Source organism: Mercenaria mercenaria, chromosome 2 (assembly GCF_021730395.1).
Source record: "Mercenaria mercenaria strain notata chromosome 2, MADL_Memer_1, whole genome shotgun sequence".
NCBI lineage: Eukaryota > Metazoa > Mollusca > Bivalvia > Venerida > Veneridae > Mercenaria > Mercenaria mercenaria.
This window is the reverse complement of record NC_069362.1, coordinates 36492794-36506049: the sequence shown is the minus strand read 5'-3', so window position 1 is coordinate 36506049 and position 13256 is coordinate 36492794. Positions and strand designations below refer to the sequence as shown.

The following is a 13256-nucleotide window of genomic DNA, read 5'->3' as shown; positions in this document are numbered from 1 at the left end:
AGGTCTAAAAATAGAAAAAGCTTGTGACCTCTCTAGAGGCCATACTTTTGAGTGGATCTTCATGAAAATTGGTCAGAATGTTCATCTTGATGATATCTAGGTCAAGTTTGAAACTGGGTCACGTGCCATCAATAACTAGGTCAGTAGGTCAAATAATGAAAAAACCTTGTGACCTCTCTAGAGGCCATATTTTTCATGGGATCTGTATGAAAGTTGGTCTGAATGTTCATCTTGATGATATCTAGGTCAGATTCAAAACTGGGTCACATGAGCTCAAAAACTAGGTCACTATGTCAAATAATAGAAAAAAAACGACGTCATACTCAGTTCAAAACTGGGTCATGTTGGGACAGGTGATCGAATCAGGACCATCATGGTCCTCTTGTTTCCTACATGTGCACGACGCTACGTCATGGAAAATTACTGAGAAAACTGCTTGCAACTGGCCGGTTCGCGGGACTTTCCTCGTTCTAAAAATAACAACCATTTCACCTCTAAGTATTTTTAAATGTGTTAGGTCATGAAGGTCACGCGTGATACATGCCAACAATTTGTGTTTACGATGGCTTGGAATTGATGGCCTTACATAACGGGAATTGTTAATCAAAACAGAAGGACCGCGGCTTCCAAATATTTTATGACACCCCAAGAGTTAATTGCAGCGGAAGTCACCCGTGATGTACCGACGTTTGATCATCAAAATATTATGTAATATTATCTAAAAATATTTTAATTTTTAGCACAAGAATACTGTAGTCGGTTACGAGTCTCGATCTCAGCGATCTTTTTGCACTTTCAGAAATTTTACGATCCGTTATTTTTGTAGTGTTATTTAGTTTGATGGTTGTTTTTTTTATATAAATACTTACCGATTCCGAAGATAAGTCTATTAACTATAAATCAAACTTTCAAACATCAAAATGAAATTGTATATGAATTTCAATGTGAAAGTTATCCAAAACAGAATTTTATCCCTAAAAATATAATTCCCTTACTTTAACACTTTATATCTTCAACCTCAAAGAGAAACTACAATAAATTTTGTATCATCGGAATTATATATGCCAGGTAATATTAAGATTTTATATTTTAAAATATATGAAGAGAAGTCAAGAATTTCAAGAATTTTTTTTTTGTTATTATAATTTTTAGTGGTTGTCACAATAGACTTGACAATGATTATATCTATAAGATACAAGTGTCTCCAAAATCGAGACCTTGTCTTGACATTGGCAAACATGTAAATTGATATCAGTTTGGATACATTCTTCTGTAGTAGTAAAGGTGTCAGCAACTCAATACAGAGGTTGCGGGTTCGAATCCCACTGGGGTCACGACCGTAACTTCTCATAAGACACCTGTTGTGATTGTTTTTATATATCATATTATGAGGGATCCCAAAGCCTGAGGAGGACCCCCAGATTTAAAAAGTAGAGATTCCTTTGGGAACCTTGTTCAAATAAGTTAGTGTCTAACCCTGTTTCCCAGACAATAACGTGAGAAGGCTTGGGCTGATGATCATTAAACTTCATAGGGAGGTTGGTCATGACCAGCAGATGACCTCAATTGATTTTGAGATCATTAGGTCAAAGGTGAAGCAAGTTCAACTTTGACATTGGCTTAGTTCTGTGACAAGGCTTTCGTTACTCCTTTTACCACTCTAGTTTATTATTGGTGGTAGGGAAAAACCAAGACCAATTTTCAGTAGTACTACATTGATGGTTTCTCTTAATGTTAGGTGTATTTTGTTGTAATGCTATATCTGTACAATGATACCACCTGAGGGCATCAAACGTTTACTGAACACACTCCTTGTTCAATTGATTTTCATGAATGTTAGTCAGAATGATAACCTTGATGAAATGCAGGCAAAGTTCAAAAATGGGTTATATGGGATCAAAAATTAGGTCACTAGGTCAAATCAAAGAAAAAATTTGTGTATGTGATAGTGGCTGTATTTTTCAATTGATCTGTATGAAACTTTGTCAGAATGTTAACCTTGATCAAATTTAGGCCAGAGGTCATCTTGGGTCAAAAAGTATGTCACTAGTTCAAATCGAAGAAAAAACTTGTGTATGCGATAGAGGCCATATTTTGCAATTGATATTCATGAAATTTTGTCAGAATGATAACCTTGATGAAATTTGAATATGGGTCGCCTGGGACTGAAAACTATGCCACTAGGTCAAACCAAAGAAAAACTTTGTGCATGCCATAGAAACTGTGTTTTTCAATTGATGAGATGTAAGCTGAGTTTGAATATGGGTCATCTGGGGTCAAAAACTAGGTCATTAGGTTAAATCAAAGGAAAACCTTGTGTATGCGATAGAGGCTGTATTTTTTTTTTTTTCAGTTGATCTTCTTGAAATTTTGTCAGAATGATTGCCTTGATGAAGTCTAGGTTGAATTTGAATATTGGTCATCTTGGTCAAAATGTAGGTCACTAGGTCAAATCAAAGAAAACCTTGTGTATGTGATAGAAGCTTATTTTTCAACTGTTCTTCATGAAATTTTGTCAGAATGATTTCCTTGATGAAATCTAGTCCAAGTTCGAAAATGGTTTATCAGGGGTCAAAAAGTAGGTCACTAGTTCAAATCAAAGAAAAACCTTGTGTATGCGATAGAGGCTGTAATTTTTTTTGCTCGACTATTCAAAGTCTAGCTATTCTACTCACTCTGCCTCGGCGTCGGCATCACACCTTGGTTAAGTTTTTGCATGCAAGTACATACAGCTATCATTTAAAGGCATAAAGCTTTGAAACTTATTTATTCTTTTTCTAGATCAATTACCAACCTCACTGGGTCAAGTTTCTTAACTCTAACATGTATTTTGAGCAAATTATCCCCCCTTCTGGACTTAGAAAATTCTGGTTAAAGTTTTACATACAAGTTACTATCTCCAAAACTAATACAGATATTGAATTGAAACTTAACATGTGTTTTGATAGCACCAAGTCCTATAACTCTGACTTTCATTTTGGCCAAATTATTCCCCTTTTGGACTTAGAAAATTCTGGTTAAAGTTTTGTGTGCAAGTACATGCAGCTATTACTAAAAGGCATATACCGGTAGATTTGAAACTTATTTTTTCTTTTTCTAGATCAATTACCTACCTCATTGGGTCAAGTCCCATAACTCTGACATGTATTTTGGCCAAATTATGCCCCCTTTTGGACTTAGAAAATTCTGGTTAAAGTTTTGCGTGCAAGTACATACAGCTATTACTAAAAGGCATATAGATATCAAACTTATTTTTTCTTTTTCTAGATCAATTACCTACCTCACTGAGTCAAGTCCCATAACTCTGACATGTATTTTGAGCAAATTTTGCCCACTTTTGGACTTTGAAAATCCTGGTTAAAGTTTAACATGCAAGTTACTATCTCCAAAACTAATGCAGATATTAAATCGAAACTTCACATGTGTTTTCGGGGTTATAAAACTAGTTGATAGAATCAGGTCCCATAACTCTGACATGTATTTTGGGCAAATTATGCCCCCTTTTGGACTTAGAAAATACTGGTTAAAGTTTTGCATGCATGTACATACAGCTATTACCAAAAGGCATGTAGCTTTGAAACTTATTATGTCTTCCCCCCCCCCCCCCTATGTCTGGGGGAGACATATTGTTTTTGCCCTGTCCGTCCGTCTGTCTGTACGTCGCAATTCATTTCCAAGCAATAACTGGAAAACCATTTGACCTAGAACCTTCAAACTTCATAGGATTGTAGGGCTGCTAGAGTAGACAGCCCCTATTGTTTTTGGGGTGCCTCCGTCAAAGGTCAAGGTCACAGGGGCCTGAACATTGAAAATCATTTCCGATCAATAACTAGAGAACCACTTGACCCAGAATGTTGAAACTTCATAGGATGATTGATCATGAAGACTAGATGACCCCTATTGATTTTGGGGTCACTCCGTCAAAGGTCAAGGTCACAGGGGCCTGAACATTGAAAACCATTTCTGATCAATAACTAGAGAACCACTTGACCCAGAATGTTGAAACTTCATAGGATGATTGGTCATGAAGAGTAGATGACCCCTATTGGTTTTGGGGTCACTCTGTCAAAGGTCAAAGTCACAGGGGCCTGAACATGGAAAACCATTTCCAATCAATAACTTAAAAACCTCTCAACCCAGAATGTTGAAACTTCATAGGATGATTGTTCATGCAGAGTAAATGACCTCTATTGCTTTTGGGGTCACTCTGTTAAAGGTCAAGGTCACAAGGGCCTGAACATTGATAACCAGTTCCGATCAATAACTTGAGAACCACTTGACCCAGAATGTTGAAACTTCATAGGATGATTGAACATGCAGAGTAGATGACCCTTATTGATTTTGGGGTCAGTCTATTAAAGGTCAAGGTCACAGTGACCTGTTTATGTAAAATCTTTTTTTTTTTAAATAACTTGAGAACCATTTCACCTAGAATGTTGAAACTTAATAAGATGATTGGACATGCAGAGTAGATGACCCCTATTTATTTTGAGGTCACTTTATCAAAGGTCAAGGTCACAGGAGCCTGAACAGTGACTTGAGAACCACTAGGCCAAGAGTGTTGAAATTTAGTGGAATGACTGGACATGCCAAGTAGATGATCCCTATTGCAGCCAACCATCAGTGTCTCTTTGACTTTCGCTCCTGACCCTCTATTGACTTCTTGCCTATAGGACTTTGCATTGGGGGAGACATGCGTTTTTTTACAAAAAGCATTTTCTAGTTTATTCTTTTTTTAGGTCAGTTACCAACCTCACTGGGTCAAGTTCAATAACTGTTAACATGTATCTTGAGCAAATTATGCCCCCTTTTGGACTTAGAAAATTATGGTTAAAGTTTGACATGCAAGTTCCAATCTCCAAAACTAATGCAGATATGGAATTGAAACTTAACTTGTTTCTTCGGGGTTATAAAACTAGTTGATAGCATCAAGTCCCATATGCATTTTGGTCAAATTATGTCCCGTTTCGAACTTAAAACTCATTTGATATTTAACATTTTGGGTAATAATTTCCTGCTTCTGTGACAATACATATTTCGAATAGTTGAGCTTGGCTGTCTTACGGACAGCTCTTGTTTATTTGATCTTCATGAAATTTTGTTGGAATATACAGGCCAAGTTTGAATATGGGTCATCTGGTTTCAAAAAGTAGGTCGTATATACTTACTGTTTTATTTCAAATCCTCTTTCAGACAAAATTGATGAAAATTTGAAGGAGTCCTTACAGAAGGATCTGACAGACAATGCCCCAGGTCTTACAGTACACGGTGTACGAGTCACAAAACCTAAAATACCGGAACAGATCAGGAAAAACTACGAAATGATGTAAGTTGTCATTACAGTGCAACCTCTGCAGAGCAACACCCTTTGGAAAATGCAAATATTGACCTCTGTTGAGAGGTTGTTGCTCTGTAGAGGTTAAATTGATAGTAAAATTCCGCTATGGGAAATTTTGATGGTGTTGTGGAGAGGTTTTTGCTGTAGAGAGGGCCGCTCTGGAGAGGTTGGACATGTATTTACTATCATTATGGAAGATTGGCTGCCAGGTTCATTACTATGCAGATACTATTTGTTTTGCATTTTGATACAAGTACCACATGTATACTGATTATTATGGTATTTGTTATGCTGTTTTTGTTTGTTTACATTTAAAGTTTTAGCTCACTTGAACAAAGTGCTCAAGGTGAACTTTTGTGATCATCCTGTGTCCGTCATCAGTCATCCATCCGTAGTCAACAATTTGACTGTTAACACTCTAGAGGTCACTATTTATTTTGGCCTAATCTTAATGAAACTCGGACAGAATTTTACCCTTATAGAAATCATGGACGAGTTTGATATTGGGTCATCTGGGGTTAAAAACTAGGTCACCAGGTCAAATCAAAGGAAAAGCTTGTTAACACTCTAGAGATCACAGTTTTGGCCCAATATTAATGAAACTTGGTCAGAATGTTACCCTAAAAAAATCTTGGATGAGTTTGATATTGGGTCATCTGGGGTCAAAAACTAGGTCACCAGGGTAGATCAAAGGAAAAGCTTGTTAACACTCTAGAGGTTACATATCTGGCCCAATCTTAATGAATTTTGGTCAGAATGTTACCTTCAATTAAATCTTGGATGAGTTCGATATTGGGTCATCTGGGGTCAAAAACTAGGTCAACATGTCAAATCAAAGGAAAGGCTTGTTAACACTCTAGAGGTCACAATTAGGGCCTAATCTTAATGAAACTTGGTTAGAATATTACCCTCAATAAAGTCTTGGAAGAGTTTGATATTGGGTCATCCAGGGTCAAAAACTAGGTTACCAGGTCAAATCAAAGGAAAAACATGTTAACACTGTAGAGGCCACATTTATGACTGTATCTTCATGAAACTTGGTCAGAATGTTAATCTTGATTGTCTATAGTTCAAGTTTAAATCTGAGTCTGGTGGGGTCAAAAACTAGGTCACAAGAGCATTTCAAAGGAAAAGCTTGTTAACACTCTAGAGGCCACATTTATGACTGTACCTTCATGAAACTTAATCCAAAGTTAATCTTGATGATCTTTAGGTCAAGTACGAATCTAGGTCATGTGGGGTCAGATACTAGGTAACAGGGTCAAATCAAAGGAAAAGCTAGTTTACGGTGTAGAGGCCACATTTATGACTATATCTTAATGAAACATGGTCAGAATGTTAAGCTTGTTTATCTATAGGTCAAGTTTAAATCTGGGTCAGGTGGGGTTAAAAACTAGGTGACTTGGTCAATTCAAAGGAAAAGCTTGTTAACACTCTGGAAGCCACGTCTATGACTATATCTTCATGAAACTTAGTCAGAATGTTAATCTTGGTGATCTTTAGGTCAAGGTCGAATCTGGGTCATGTGGGGTCATAAACTAGGTCACAGGGTCAAATCAAAGGAATAGCTATTTAACACTTTAGAGGCTACATTTATGACCATATCTTAATGAAACTTGGTCAGAATGTTAATCTTGATGATCTTAAGTCAAAAGGTCAGGTGAACGATACAGGGCCTTCATGGCCCTCTTGTTGATGCAAAATATTAAAACGGGTATTTACTCATTTTTTCAGAGGTTTCATGACTTATATTTTCCAAGGCATTTGAAATATAAATGACACAAGTTTCTGATGGAAGAACATGCTACATGAGCATGAATTTTACTAAAACAAAAGGGCTCGAATTAATGAGAAAGCTTGAATCGACGAGAAACAGGCATACTCTTCTGTTCAACTGTATTTTGTATGTTGTTGACTTGTGAGATTTCTCACATGAAATAATACAGAAACAAGAAACATGAACAGTGTTTTAGTTGTATTTCTACAGTTTTTATGCCGGATGTCCGAATGGATAAAATATTAAATTCAGTATCGTTTGATGGATTAAGAATTACATTGTACTTTGTACTTGTTTTATCTTAGTCACATTTATCTGATATTATTGGAAATACTCACATCAGAGTATATTTAGAATATAATATGCACCCTCGGCTTTAGTCAAAGATCTTAGACAAAACTTTTTTTTGGTCAGTTCAAAAAAAAAACCCCAACTAAAACACGTAGAAATGTAAACTTTCGGTTATTGACCAAAGCTACTGCAAGTCTAAGCATCATCTGTTAGTGTTTGCTGATTTGCTGCAAGTCTAGGCATAGTGAGTTTAAGCATTATCTGTTAGTGTTTACCACAGCTGCTTTAAGTCTAAGCATAATCTGTAAGTATTTACTACAGCAGCTGCTATAAGTCTAAGCATTATTTGTAAGTTTTTGCCACTGCTGTGATTGTAAGCATCATCTTTTAGTGTTTACCACAGCTGCTGTGAGTGTAAGCATCATCTGATAGTGTTATTCCATAGCTGCTGTGAGTTTAAGCATCATCTGATAGTGTTTACCACAGCTGCTGTGAGTGTAAGCATCATCTGATAGTGTTTACCACAGCTGCTGTGAATGTAAGCATCATCTGATAGTGTTTACCACAGCTGCTGTGAGTGTAAGCATCATCTTTTAGTGTTTACCACAGCTGCTGTGAGTGTAAGCATCATCTGATAGTGTTTACCACAGCTGCTGTGAGTGTAAGCATCATCTGATAGTGTTTACCACAGCAGCTGTGAATGTCGGCATCATCTGTTAGTGTTTACCAAGCTTTATTATGCCAATAATGAGGGGTATAAAGGGCTATTTAGGAGTCAGTTTTGTTGCATCCCATTTCGTCCTGAAATCTATCTCCATTATGATGCCCCCCTTGGAAGAAGGTGGGGTATATTGTTTTGCAGATGTCGGTCGGTCAGAATGTAGACCAATCCGTTTTCGGATGATAACTCAAGAACGCTTGGGCCTAAGATCATGAAAGTTGATAGAGAGGTTAGTCATCACTAGCAGATGACCCCTAATGATTTTGAGGTCTGTATGTCAGAGGTCAAGGTCAAAGTGACCCTGAATAGTAAAACGGTTTCCGGATGATAACTCAAGAACGCTTGGGCCTAGGATCATGAAAGTTGATAGGGAGGTTAGTCATGACCAGCAGATGACCCCTATTGATTTTGAGGTCTGTATGTCAAAAGTCAAGGTCACAGTGACCCTGAATAGTAAAACGGTTTCCGGATGATAACTCAAGAACGCTTGGGTCTAGGATCATGAAGGTTGATAGGGAGGTTGGTTATGACCAGCAGATGACACCTATCGATTTTTAGGTCAATATGTCAAGGTCACAGTGACCCTGAACAGTTAAACAGTTTCCGGATGATAACTCAAGAACTCATAGGCACAAAAGTTGAAAGGGAGGTTAGTCATGACCAGCAGATGACCCCTTTTGATTTTGAGGTCAGTATGTTAATGGTCAAGGTCACAGTGACCAGGAACAGTAAAGGGTTTCCAGGCAGTAACTCAAGAACGCTTGGGCGTAGTTTAAGGAAAATTGATCGTTAGGTTGGTCATGATCAGCAGGTGACCCCTATTGATTTTGAGGTCATTAGGTCAAAGGTCAAGGTCACATTGGCCAGGAACAGTTAAAGCAGTTTCTGATCTTCTTGTCTAAAACCACAGGGCCTATGGCTTTGAAATTTAGAATGAATTATCATCTAGTGGTCCTCTACCAAGATGATTCAAATTATTGCCCTGGGATCTAAAATGGCCCCGCCCCGGGGGTCACATGGTTTATATAGACTTATATAGGGAAAAGCTTTTAAAATCTTCTTGTCAGTAACCTACAACATTTAAATTTTGACCATATGTATGGTTTTGAGTGGCAAGATGAACCTTGACATGAGTTGACCTTGACCTAGTGACCTACTTTCACATTTCTGTAGCTACAGCCTTCAAATTTGGACCACATGCATAGTTTTGTGCACCGAATTTTTTTTTGACCTTGACACTGACCTAGTGACCTACTTTCACATTTTTGAAGGTACAGGCCTCAAATTTGGACCACATGCATAGTTTTGTGTTCCGAAATGAAATTTAACCTTGATTTTGACCTAGTGACCTACTTTCACATTTCTCAAGCTGCAGTCTTCAAATTTGGACCACATGCATATTTTTGTGAACTGAAAAAAAGTTTAACCTTGAAATTGACCTAGTGACCTTCTTTCACACTTTTGAAGGTACAGGCTTCAAATTTGGACCACATGCATAGTTTTGTGTACCGAAATGAACTTTGATCTTGAGATTGACCAAGTGACTTACTTTCACATTTCTGATTGTACAGACTTCAGATTTGGGCTGCTTGCATATTTTTGTGTTCTGAATTGAAATTATGTCTCCCCCAGGAGACATATTGTTTTTGCCCTGTCCGTCCGTACGTCGCACTTCATTTCCGAGCAATAACTGGAGAACCATTTGACCTAGAACCTTCAAACTTCATAGGATTGTAGGGCTGCTGGAGTAGACAACCCCTATTGTTTTTGGGGTCACTCCATCAAAGGTCAAGGTCACAGGGGCCTGAACATTGAAAACCATTTCTGATCAATAACTAGAGAACCACTTGACCCAGAATGTTGAAACTTCATAGGATGATTGGTCATGAAGAGTAGATGACCCCTATTGATTTTGGGGTCACTCCGTCAAAGGTCAAGGTCACAGGGGCCTGAACATTGAAAGCCATTTCCGATCAATAACTAGAGAACCACTTGACCAAGAATGTTGAAACTTCATAGGACGATTGGTCATGAAGAGTAGATGACCCCTATTGATTTTGGGCTCACTCCGTCAAAGGTCAAGGTCACAGGGGCCTGAACATTGAAAACCATTTCCGATCAATAACTAGAGAACCACTTGACCCAGAATGTTGAAACTTCATAGGATGATTGGTCATGAAGAGTAGATGACCCCTATTGATTTTGGGCTCACTCCGTCAAAGGTCAAGGTCACAGGGGCCTGAACATTGAAAACCATCTGATCAATAACTAGAGAACCACTTGACCCAGAGTGTTGAAACTTCATAGGATGATTGGTCATAAAGAGTAATTGACCCCTATTGATTTTGGGGTCACTCCATCAAAGGTCAAGGTCACAGGGGCCTGAATATGGAAAACGTTTCCGATCAATAACTAGAGAACCACTTGACCCAGAATGTTGAAACTTCATAGGATGATTGTACATGCAAAGTAGATGACCCCTATTAATTTTGGGGTCACTCCATTAAAGGTCAAGGTCACAGGGGCCTGAACATTGAAAACCATTTCCGGTCAATAACTTGAGAACCACTTGACCCAGAATGTTGAAATTTAATAGGATGATTGGTCATGCAGAGTAGATGACCCCTAACGATTATGGGGTCACTCTGTGAAAGGTCAGGGTCACAGGGGCCCGAACATTGAAAACCATTTCCGGTCAGTAACTTGAGAACCACTTGACCCAGAATGATGAAACTTCATAGGATGATTGGTCATGCAGAGTAGATGACCCCTAACGTTTTTAGGGTCACTCTGTTAAAGGTCAAGGCTACAGGGGCCTGAACATGGAAAACCATTTCCAATCAATAACTTGAGAACCTCTCGACCCAGAATGTTGAAACTTCATAGGATGATTGTTCATGCAGAGTAAATGACCCCTATTGTTTTTGGGGCCACTCCGTTAAAGGTCAAGGTCACAGGGGCCTGAACATTGATAACCAGTTCTGATCAATAACTTGAGAACCACTTGACCCAGAATGTTGAAACTTCATAGGATGATTGAACATGCAGAGTAGATGACCCCTATTGATTTTGGGGTCAGTCTGTTAAAGGTCAAGGTCACAGTGGCCTGTTCATGTAAAATAATTTTTTGGAAATAACTTGAGAACCACTTGACCTACAATGTTGAAACTTAATAGGATGATTGGACATGCAGAGTAGATGACCCCTATTTATTTTGAGGTCACTTGATCAAAGGTCAAGGTCACAGGAGCCTGAACAGTGACTGGAGAACCACTAGTGTTGAAAGTGTTGAAATTTAGCGGGATGACTGGACATGCCAAGTAGATGATCCCTATTGCAGCCAACCATCAGTGTCTCTTTGATTTTTGCTCCTGACCCCTATTGACTTCTTGCCTATAGGACTTTGCATTGGGGGAGACATGCGCTTTTTTACAGAAGCATTTTCTAGTTTGACATTGATTTTTACCTGCTACCTACTTTCACATTTCTCAAGCTACAGCCTCCAAATTTTGAAGCACTTGCATATTTCTGTCTTCCGAAATGAACTTTGTCTTTGATATTGATCTAGTGACCTACTTTAACATTTCTGAAGCCACAGGTTTCAAATTTGGACCACATACACATTATATTGTACCGAAATTGAATTTGACCTTGATTTTGACCTTGAGCTGGTCTTGGAATTTGGAACATTCAAAAATGGCTCAGTGGATGGCACCAATATTACTTTGTAATCTCTTGTTATGTTAAAGGTCAAAATCAGATTAAAACAGAATGGTAGAACTTTAATTTACAGTGAGGATATAATTTCTGTTCTTTGTGCAATTACTAAATGCATCAAGGGGGGCATTTCGTGTTCGACGAGCTCTTGTTACTAAATAGATTTGTTTTCAAATTAAATGAGATGTTCCACCTTATCACCCACATCATGTGAAACAAGGTGCATAAATCTGACACCATTTTTAGCTCATCTGATTTTTTGAAAAAAAATGATGAGTTATTGTCATCACTTGAGCGGTTGTTGGCGTCGGCGTCGGCGTCGGCGTGCCTGGTTAAGTTTTATGTTTAGGTCAGCTTTTCTCCTAAACTATCAAAGCTATTGCTTTGAAACTTGGAAGACTTGTTCACCATCATAAGCTGACCCTGTATAGCAGGAAACATAACTCCATCTTGCTTTTTGCAAGATTTATGGCCCCTTTTGTACTTAGAAAATATCAGATTTCTTGGTTAAGTTTTATGTTTAGGTCAACTTTTCTCCTAAACTATCAAAGTTATTGCTTTGAAACTTGGAATACTTGTTCACCATCATAAGCAGACCCTGTACATCAAGAAACATAACTCCATCTTGCTTTTTGCAAGAATTATTGCCCTTTTTGGACTTAGAAAATCAGTTTTCTTGGTTAAGTTTTATGTTTAGGTCAGCTTTTATCCTAAACTATCAAAGCTATTGCTTTAAAACTTGCAACACTTGTTCACCATCATAAGCTGACCCTGTACAGCAAGAAACATAACTCCATCCTGCTTTTTGCAAGATTTATGGCCCCTTTTGGACTTAGAAAATATCAGATTTCTTGGTTAAGTTTTATGTTTAGGTCAACTTTTTCTCTTAAACTATCAAAGCTATTGCTTTGAAACTTGCAACACTTGTTCACCATCATAAGCTGACCCTGTACAGCAAGAAACATAACTCCATCCTGCTTTTTGCAATAATTATTGCTCCTTTTGGACTTAGAAAATCATTTTCTTGCTTGAGTATTATGTTTAAGGCAACTTTTCTCATAAACTATCAAAGCTATTGCTTTAAAACTTGCAACAGTTTTTCACAATCATAAGTGGACACTGTACATCAAGAAACATAACTCTATCCTGCTTTTTGCAAGAATGATGGCCCTTTTTAGACTTAGAAAATCATGGGTAGGACAATATTTCTATTATACAAAAAAAATCAGATGAGCGTCAGCACCCGCAAGGCGGTGCTCTTGTTAAGTTCAACTATTCATAGAATAATAGAGATATTGGACTCGGCCATGTGTCGGCATCTGTGTACCGATTTGGTTAAGGTTTTGTATGTACTGGTATCTCAGTATCCACATGTGGGACTGGATTGAAACTTCATACACTTATTCACTGTG

At 37.9% G+C, this 13256-nt stretch overlaps 1 protein-coding gene across 1 annotated transcript in view; it reads left to right on the top strand.

Annotated features, from left to right (window-relative positions):
• Window positions 1–13256, top strand: part of LOC123563729 (erlin-1-like) — a 100142-nt gene that overhangs the window by 47288 nt on the left and 39598 nt on the right. Inside the window, exon 7 of the mRNA XM_045356694.2 lies at window positions 5194–5326. Coding sequence (XP_045212629.1) covers window positions 5194–5326 — 133 coding nt within the window. The remainder of the gene's footprint in view (window positions 1–5193; window positions 5327–13256) is intronic.